The sequence below is a fragment of the Argentina silus genome, assembly GCF_951799395.1.
Source record: "Argentina silus genome assembly, chromosome: X".
Classification (NCBI taxonomy): Eukaryota; Metazoa; Chordata; class Actinopteri; order Argentiniformes; family Argentinidae; genus Argentina; species Argentina silus.
This window is the reverse complement of record NC_139653.1, coordinates 52470005-52480398: the sequence shown is the minus strand read 5'-3', so window position 1 is coordinate 52480398 and position 10394 is coordinate 52470005. Positions and strand designations below refer to the sequence as shown.

Sequence of the window (10394 nt, the reverse complement as noted above, 5' to 3'; positions counted from 1 at the left end):
GCGTGTATGTGTGTGTGTATGTGTGTGTGCTTGCATGCATGCGTGCTTGCTTGTGTGTGTATGTGTGTGTGTGTGCACATGTATGTGTGTGTTTATGTGTGCTTGCATGCATGCATGCTTGCGTGTGTGCAAGCGTGTGTGCAAGCGTGCGTGCGCGCGCGTGTGTGTGCGCGTGTGTGTTTACGTCAGTGTGTCCCCCCAGCCTCCATGGGGGTTAGGCGGAGCCTTCTGTCTTGCTGTGGAGAACATCACTGCCTGCCTGTCTCTCAGCCAGCTGGCTGGTGTCCCCTGATGAAGTGAGGTGTGACAGACAGTACCTCAACAATCACTCAGTAAAAGCCAAGATAGCCATGACAAGCCCAAGCTAAACTACTCCAAACTACTATGTTTGAATCCTTCAACATCTATAACTGATATACAGTAAATCACATTCATTATAATCACTTTGTTGGGTTGTTGCGTGTGTCCTGTGACACAGAATTCTAGTCCAAGCGAAACTAGCAGAAATACATTCTAACGTCACTAATCAATGTTAGCCGTATAGGCACCTGAGGTATCTGGACATTCACTAGCTAAAATGTTTCAGATTGTCAGGATTCCAGACTGTGCTGAAGGTTCTTCAGTGGCTAAAATGATGTCAGGTAGCTAGAGTGGCTAACCGCTAAAACGACATAAATCTAAACTATAACAGGTAGTTGCAAAAGCGGAGCATATTGCTACGGTACACACTTAGGCTAGAGCAGTGGTCGCCATACCAACCATGGGCGCGAGGAGCTACAAGGTGTGTCGGATTTTTTTTCAGCTCTGCACTGACATGCTTTACTCAACTGCTCAAGATGTTGATCAGTAGTTGAACAGTTATTTTAGAGTTGGACTGAGAAGCTGAAATCCTGCACTCCTTCAGGGAGGTCCTGGTCCATGACCATGGTTGGCGACCACAGCTCTAGCCGTTATCTAGCCGGTGTTTGTGTGTGTTCTTCTTCAGAAGTTCCTCCCCTGAAAAGAGCTCAGGTTGAAGGCTGTGTCCATGAACCTCTTCAGCTCATTCAAGTGTGTGAACTTATTCCCAGTAGCAGGAGCTGCAGCTGGGTCGCGACCCACATACCTGGAGCATATAACACAGAAGGAGCATAGCGTTAGTTCAGACGGGTGTAACCGAGTTGAGATGGTAAACTCACTCCTCAAGTTCAAATACCCCCACCACCCGCGCTAGCTTTTCGATAGCATAGCTGGTTTACATCGGGTATTAGAGGAGACGGTCACGTGTGTTGGCAGGTCAGAGGTCGCAAGCTCGAGGCTCGGTCGGAGGAAGTTGAATTGCGTGGCGACTGTTTACAACGACTGGACCTCTGTTTCATGGGTGATCTAAGTCAAATGGTGCAGCTGTCTGTCAGGTACAGGACAGCTGGTTCACACGTATGCAAAACACCATCACATGTTCAAACAAACAAACTATGTTTTATTAGCCATGCAATTGAATCAAATCAATCGTTGGAATGTGGTAATTTGTTGCACCCACCCCCCCAGTCAGGCTTAAAAGACCAGGCTTAAAAGACCAGGCTTAAAAGACCAGGCTTAAAAGCAGCCAAGTTTATACTCCTCCATAGCGTTCAACAGTTGTGACATGGTTACACAGGCTAGGAGAGTATGTTTTGTGTGGTCATCCCAGCCTCCACCCGCAGCCTCCACAAACCCCCCTTAGTCTCCACACACCACCCCCAGCCTCCACAAACCCCCCCCAGTCTCCACCCATCACCCCCAGCCTCCACAAACCCCCCCCCCCCCAGTCTCCACCCATCACCCCCAGCCTCCACAAACCCCCCCAGTCTCCACCCGCTCAGTCGCTCTGTATGTAGCCTACCTACAGGGGGGTTGTTAAGTCATGGGCTCCCTGCCATGTTGCATACTTGTTGTGGTCATTTAAACTCCAGGCAGGGAGCCATCCAATTACGCCAAGCTTAAATGTATTACCATTTTCATGTAATAAACGGTTAAACAGACGTGAGTGTCCTGACTGAATTATTGTTACGCTTTATAGTAAAGCCAGTAAGCTAATCGCCATTACACCCAGACCACCATTTGAGTCACTGATTGGCTGTAAGAACACCTACCATATGGGTTTCTTATTGGCCACCACGGTGAGGAACCGTGGTCGGACGTAGTCATAGTAACCCATGTTCTTGTGTTCCTCCTGACACCAGATCAGCTCAGCGTTGGGGAACTTCTCCACCTCCGCCCTGACCAGGTCAAAGGGGAACGGAGAGATCTGAAGAAGAGAGGAGTGAGTGAATGAATGAATTTGAGGAGAGAGGAATGTATCTGTCTGGGTGTGTGACTGCCTCTGTACTCAACAACACTGGCAAATGTAGTTGCCTTGCCAAGACTACAGAAACCTGGACAAAAGCTGAAAGACAAGCTCCAAGCCTAAATTATGGCTCAATATACTTGCAGTGAGAGTATGGAAATCCAACGTTTGATTGTTAAGGAGACGACAGACAGATAAGTCAATGTATCTACTGTAGGTCTAATAGTTAACATAGTTATCTGTACTGTATGTCTAATAGTTAACATAGTTATCTGTACTGTAGGTCTAATAGTTAACATAGTTATCTGTACTGTAGGTCTAATAGTTAACATAGTTATCTGTACTGTAGGTCTAATAGTTAACATAGTTATCTGTACTGTAGGTCTAATAGTTAACATAGTTATCTGTACTGTAGGTCTATATGTTTTTAGTGATGACGTTTGTGTTTCTATATGTAACTGTTGTACTGTATGTGTGTCCATAGTTTGGTCAACGTTGTGCATGTAAGTTGTTTTCTCTGAAACTTTGTTCCCCCTGCTGCTGCTGAAACAGGTCTCTCTTGAAAAAGAGATTTTATCTCAATGAGGCTAACCTTGTTCAATAAAAACAAATAAACGGTGCATTGAGGATGTGATGTGATGGTAAATCCAACGTTTCATTATTAAGGAGACGACAGACATATAAGTGAATGTATCAACTGTATGTGTAATAATTAGCATGGTATACACCTGTATGTAGGTCTGTATGGTGCATTGAGGATGTCATGTGATGGTAGAGTCACTACCTATCTTCCGCCGTAGACTGAAGATCTCTTCAGGCTACATCTTGACTGTCCCTCCTAAAGACCTCTTCACCCCCACTGCTCCTCTGTACACTTCCTCTACTGTTAATATTTTTTTTTTTTTTTAATCCTTCCAACTTCTAGTATTGAGACTGCCAGTGGCCCCTGGTCCTAGCATAGATTTTTGCTTATGATGACTGATGTATAGATGGATTCACTTACTTCAGACAAATTGTGTGTTGTAAGTCGCTTTGGATAAAAGCATCTGCTGAATGTCAAAAACGTAAAAATTAAAATCACCTGTTCTAGCCTGACTATGGCGACCTTGCTCTCGAGGCTGTGCTGCTTCCTCTCCTTGGCCAGTTCATAGTAGACCTTCCCCGTGCAGAAGATGACCCTTTTCACCTTCCCAGGGTTTTCACTGGCCGGACCCTCGTCCACGATCACCCGCCGGAACCTGGTGCCTGCAGGGAATCCATAGACACAACACATCCTCAGAAAGGAGCAAAGCATGAATGTACATGTAACCCAGTTGAGATGGTAAACTCACACCTCCAGTTCAAATACCCCCCACCACCCGCACTGTCGAATAGCTAGCTTTTCGATAGCGTCTTGTTAACATCGGGTATTTGAGAAGACGGTCACATGTGTTGGCAAGCCAGAGGTCACAAGTGGAGGTTAGAGACGCCGGCCAGCAATCGGGAGGTTGCTGGTTCGATCCCCACCCTAGGAGGGAGCCGGATGTGAGCTGGTAACTGGAAGGTTACTGGCATCATATCTAAGGTGTCTACCACTGCCGTTGTGCCCTTGAGCAAGGCACTTAACCCCTAGCGGCGCCAAATATGGCTGCCCAGAGTCCAGAGCTCCCTTGGGGGTGCGGTGTGTGTTGTCTCGGGAGGGTTGTGCATGTGTCAAATTCCTACAATTGATGAGAATTGATTGCATGGCCAAATAAAGAGTCTTCTTCTTCTTCTTCTAAAGTTCGAGGCTCGGTCAGAGCAAGTCAAATTGCGGGGCAACTGTTTGCAACAACTTGACGTCTGTCTCATATATCAGATAGTATACAGATCATTGAGCAAGACAAGACTGAATTTTAGCAATACTTGTTGTTTCCATATTGAATTGACAAAACAGTTTATCAGTGTGTCTTGTAAATTCAAGATTCTTTAATTAGCAGTCATGTAATTGAGTGCCGTATGTTTTCCCATATTTTGGTTTGAAGTCTGCAGATTCTGTTTAGCCACAGGCTCCGTATGAGGTCATCCTTACCTGTGGCGAGGTCATCAAAGCTGGACCGGGCATCAGGGTGCCTCAGCAGAGATTTGGGAGTGAAAATAATTAACTGTGAGGAAAAAATAAACATGTATAAAACATTTAGCATGATAAGTTGTAAACAACAGATTGATTCTGTCATCCGTGCCTTCATAGTATGCTTCAGAACACTCCAGAGATTAAAACTTTCTATCTTTTAGGCCTTTTTTTTTACCTTAGTTTGATGCTATCATATAACACACAACAACAACAGCAACATTGCGGGGAAAAACGAACATTTTCTTTAACAAATAAATAAACCCCTCTCCTGTTCAACCATCCGAGCCCATAATTTCAGACTCCTTTCATAGAAAACAAACAATATTATCCCCCATTGGGCTCCCACTAATTTGCTCAGGAAGCAATTTTCTCATGCTCCACAAAGCATCGCATTTATCTGCGGCTGGGGATCAGTTAGACAATCACTGTAGCAGAGAACTGTTAAGGAGAGAGTGAGGGGAGGACTGTGTGGGTATACTGTGTGAAGGGAACAGCTCTGTATCTCAATAAGAGAACTCCAGCAAACTTTAAACAAAACATCTCTGCCACGTCTCAATATTATGAAACCCATGAAGAGACCTACATGGTACAGTATATATATATATATTTTTTTTTTACTAGCCCATTCGTATATTTGTATTGGATAGAGACAGGAAGGTAAGGAGGAGAGGGCATGTCAGCAGGGCATGGGGTGGATTTAAACCCATGCTCACATGGGCATGTGTGTGCACTGTAGGCCATGTTACTAGACCACCGGACCACCCTAGGCCACTACAGTACAGTATGACCCTATTACAGGGTAATAGGGTCAGGCTTAGCAAGTCTAGCCAGATTTTCTCTAACTTCAATGACCATAGTTTCTTGTGAATGTATAGCATATCCTAGGGTAGCTAAAGCAGTTTGCCTGCTGTCTCCAACACCATGGGGAATTTGATTGAATGAACACGTAACAAGTGGGGATCGAACCCAGGTTTAAAACACGCCAAGCACAAGCTTATACCATGAGACAAAGAGGACATGGCCCGAGGCCCCCCCTCCACCGTCACTACCTCTACCCCCCCCCTCCCTGAACTGTCACTACCTCAGTCCCCCCCCCATCACTACCTCAGTCCCCCCCCATCACTACCTCAGTCCCCCCCGTCACTACCTCAGTCCCCCCCCATCACTACCTCAGTCCCCCCCGTCACTACCTCAGTCCCCCCATCACTACCTCAGTCCCCCCCCCATCACTACCTCAGTCCCCCCATCACTACCTCAGTCCCCCCCCATCACTACCTCAGTCCCCCCATCACTACCTCAGTCCCCCCCCATCACTACCTCAGTCCCCCCCCCCATCACTACCTCAGTCCCCCCATCACTACCTCAGTCCCCCCCCCCCATCACTACCTCAGTCCCCCCCATCACTACCTCAGTCCCCCCCATCACTACCTCAGTCCCCCCCATCACTACCTCAGTCCTCCCATCACTACCTCAGTCCCCCCATCACTACCTCAGTCCCCCCCCCATCACTACCTCAGTCCCCCCATCACTACCTCAGTCCCCCCCCATCACTACCTCAGTCCCCCCATCACTACCTCAGTCCCCCCCATCACTACCTCAGTCCCCCCCCCCCATCACTACCTCAGTCCCCCCCATCACTACCTCAGTCCCCCCCATCACTACCTCAGTCCCCCCATCACTACCTCAGTCCCCCCCCCCATCACTACCTCCATCACTACCTCAGTCCCCCCATCACTACCTCAGTCCCCCCATCACTACCTCAGTCCCCCCCATCACTACCTCAGTCCCCCCCATCACTACCTCAGCCCCCCCATCACTACCTCAGTCCCCCCATCACTACCTCAATCCCCCCCATCACTACCTCAGTCCCCCCATCACTACCTCAGTCCCCCCCATCACTACCTCAGTCCCCCCATCACTACCTCAGTCCCCCCATCACTACCTCAGTCCCCCCCATCACTACCTCAGTCCCCCCATCATTACCTCAGTCCCCCCATCACTACCTCAGTCCCCCCCCATCACTACCTCAGTCACAGCTATCTGTGACACTTTGCACTTTAGCCACTGTTTCCATGTTGTTATCATTATGACACTGCACAGGTAATTGATATTGACATTGTTTGATTGTTGCCCTGTTGATAGAGTCGCTTACCCTAAAGCATTTCACTACATGGTATCCTGTATGTGGTGTAAATGGCCATTAACATTTGATTTGAAATGACAGGTCTTCCTTACGGGTTTTCTGAACAGCAGAAGGATCTGTCTTCTCAGCACGTGGCAGTAGTTGGCAGGAGTGGAGCAGTTGACTACGATCCAGTTACAGTCGTGAAGCTGCTGGACCTCAAAGTCTCCGCTGTATCCCTACAGGTACAGGCAAATAAAGTACAGGTAAATAAAGTACAGGTAAATAAAGAGCATTCCTTTGTCAAGGTGGTCTGTTGACAGTATGCACCTGTCACAAGTCCAACAAAACGTAGATTGGAAACAAAACGTAGATTGATCCGCCATAGATTGAAGACCCATCTCTTCAGGCTACATCTTAACGGTCCCTCCTAAAGACCTCTTCACCCCCACTAACCCTAACCCCAACCCTAGAGACCTCTTCACCCCCACTACCCCCCTGTACTAACACTAAGCTTAACCCTAAAGACCTCTTCACCCCCACTACCCCCCTGTACAAGTTTCTCTCCTGTTCTTCTAGCATTGTGACTGCCAATGGCCCCTGGTGTGAGCATTGATTACTTAGTCTTATGATGACAGTTGGATAGATGATTCACTTACTTAAACAAATGTATTTGTTGTAATTCGCTTTGGATAAAGGTGTCTGCTAAATGCTATGAATGTAAATGTAATGTAAACAAAGTGTGCCAGGTTCTTTAAGGGAACGCTGGTGCCTTATTTATCTTCAAATGACTGTGGCTGTCACATGTGTGTTATAATGTCATGGGGGCAAGCATGTATATGTATATACACACACACACACACACACACACACACACACACACACACACGCACAGACACACACACACACACACAGACACACACACACACACACACGCACAGACACACACACACGCGCACAGACACACACACACACACACACACACACACACACTGCCCTCCCCAACACACACACACACACACACACACACACACACACACAGACACACACACACACAGTGGAAAAATGTTTATCTCCTATATGTGCTCTCTCTAATAGTTTGATCAATATCCCATTTGGAGATGAGTCTCCCAGTGTTTCTGCTGATGCAGGCTGATGTGGTGAGGCGCTCTCCATGCCTTAGGAGTGTCCTCCAGCTACATGGCTCACCCTCCCTTGGGGACTGAAGCACTGATGGATGCTGCAGCCTTGGAGTCCGTAATGAAGAAGCCTTTCAGCCCTAACCTAATGGGCTATCATGGGACACACTGGAGTGCTCACAGGCCAGAACGGCCCATTGGGAAGAAAAGCGGATTTAAGTAAGATACTGTGGAAGATACTGTATGTTTTTTTTTTTTTGTTATAATTTGTAGCACTTGTTTGTGTATTAGAATATTGGTATTTTGGGCTATGCAAGTTTCCGTAGCTGTAGTTATAACGCTAAGCCTTATGGGTAATACAGTCCCTATTCGGTGTGATACTGGACTCCCAAATGTAAACATGTCGAGTCTTTCAGTAAACTTCTCATTCTTTACAAACAAACTTCTCCACCTCAGTCTCATTCGTTCATAAGTGTATCTCATACGTTTGTAAGATGTATCATCAGTCTCAAAGTTTAAGACATAACAAGATAGTACTGTTGACCTACTCTCTCTTATTATTTCTTGTATAATAATGAGGCTGGATGAATTCAGATTAAACAAGATATAGCAGTGTTCCAGGATACATACCGGGAAGCAATCAGGGTCGTCTTTACTCATCTGTAGGAAGCGCTCGGGCCGGGCTGAGGAATGTTCCGGACCCTGGTGATTAGAGAGAGGAGAGAAGGGGGGAGGAGGGAAGGGGGAGGAGGGAGGAGGGAGGGGGGGGGGAGGGGGGAGGGAGGAGAGAAGGAGGGAGTGTCGAGTAGGGTGGAGGGAGGGGGGAGTGTGGAGGAGGGAGGAGAGAAGGGGGGAGAAGGGAGGAAAGAGGGGGGAGTGTGGAGAAGTAGGGAGAGAAGGGGGGAGTGTGGAGGTGGGAGGAGAGAAGAGGGGGAGTGTGGAGGAGGGAGGAGAGAAGGGGGAGGAGGGTGGAGAGAGGGGGGAGTGTGGAGGTGGGAGGAGAGAAGGGGGGGAGTGTGGAAGAGGGAGGAGAGAAGGGGGAGTGTGGAGGAGGGAGGAGAGAAGGAGGGAGTGTTGAGTAGGGTGGAGGGAAGGGGGAGTGTGGAGGAGGGAGGAGAGAAGGGGGAGGAGGGAGGAGAGAGGAGGGAGGGGGGAGGAGGGATTATCATTTCTATTTGAACACTCAGAATGTTCTGTTATCCTGGAACCGAGTCTCGAACTTGCGACCTCTGACCTGCCGATATACCCGATGTAAACCAGCTCTGCTATTGAAAAGCTAGCGATTCAACAGCGCGGGTGGTGGGGGGTATTTGAGGAGTGAGTTGACCATCTCAACTCGGTTACATTTAGTAATCTCTTGGTAGTAGTTCACAGTGGCTTGGTTTGCTGCCCTGGTTATGTTTAAGTGTTGAGAGTCCCTTAATTTAATGAATACACTTAAATATAGAAGTGTATACAACATATTACCCTGCAGGTTGTATACAATGTGTAAGTGTCTGTCTGTATGTGTGTGTATGTGTGTGTGTGTGTGTGTGTGTGTGTGTGTGTGTGTGTGTGTGTGTGTCTGTGTGTGTGCATGTGTGTGTGTCTCTCTATGTATGTGTGTGTGTGTGTGTGTGTGTGTGTCTATGTATGAGTGCGTGCATGTGTGTGTGTGTCTCTTTATGTATGTATGTGTGTGTGTGTGCGGGCGTGCGTGTGTATGTCTCTCTATGTATGTGTGTGTGTGTGCGTGCGTGTGTGTCCCTCTATGTATGTGTGTGTGTGCGTGCGTGCGTGCGTGTGTGTGTGTGTGTGTCTCTCTATGTATGTGTGTGTGTGTGTGTGCGTGCGTGCATGCGCAGTGCGTGTGTTACATGAGTTCCCCCTCACCATTCCCTCCATGCCGTGGGGCAGCAGCAGGACGATGCCGTTGTTACGGACCCACTTGGCCTGGCCCGGGCTGATGAACTGGTCTATGATGCACTGGGCTGTGTTGTGGAAGTCCCCAAACTGGGCCTCCCACAGAACCAGGGCGTTCGGACTGGCCATGGCAAAGCCCAACTCAAAACCTACATGAAAACACACAAGCCCAACTCAAAACCTACACGGAAACACACAAGCCCAACTCAAAACCTACACGGAAACACACAAGCCCAACTCAAAACCTACATGAAAACACACAAGCCCAACTCAAAACCTACACGGAAACACACAAGCCCAACTCAAAACCTACATGAAAACACACAAGCCCAACTCAAAACCTACATGGAAACACACAAGCCCAACTCAAAACCTACACGGAAACACACAAGCCCAACTCAAAACCTACATGAAAACACACAAGCCCAACTCAAAACCTACACGGAAACACACAAGGAGACAGAAGCAGGCTCAGAGGCTAGTATGTAGTGTAAAGCACAAACAAGCTAGAGCAGAAACAGGCTGGCACCGAGACTATCAATCAATCATTCAATCAATCAATCAATCAATCAAATGTATTTGTATAGCACAACGAAAATGATACTAAGCAATGTAAACAACAAAGATAATACAAACAATATGATCTAACACCAAACCATAGAGGAACCCCACAGGAGTAAGACAGGAAAAAATAACTCCCCAGACGGGAGAAAAATCGGTGGCAAGGAAAAACTCCCTGAGAGGAAGAATACCACAGAAGACTACATCCTATAGACAGCATGAAATGGCTTAGTCTTATACATCCTATAGAGACAGCATGATGTGACTTAGTCT

The 10394-nt window shown here is 47.5% G+C and overlaps 1 protein-coding gene across 1 annotated transcript in view; it reads right to left on the bottom strand.

Moving 5' to 3' along the window:
* Positions 1-981: 981 nt before the first annotated feature.
* ogdhl (oxoglutarate dehydrogenase L) overlaps positions 982-10394 on the bottom strand; it is a gene marked incomplete at both ends in the record, with an annotated part of 44296 nt that continues 34883 nt past the window's right edge. The window contains 7 exons of the mRNA XM_083695891.1: positions 982-1105; positions 2112-2266; positions 3387-3550; positions 4356-4428; positions 6633-6758; positions 8289-8360; positions 9531-9709. Of these exons, the coding sequence (XP_083552017.1) occupies positions 982-1105; positions 2112-2266; positions 3387-3550; positions 4356-4428; positions 6633-6758; positions 8289-8360; positions 9531-9709 (893 nt within the window). The remainder of the gene's footprint in view (positions 1106-2111; positions 2267-3386; positions 3551-4355; positions 4429-6632; positions 6759-8288; positions 8361-9530; positions 9710-10394) is intronic.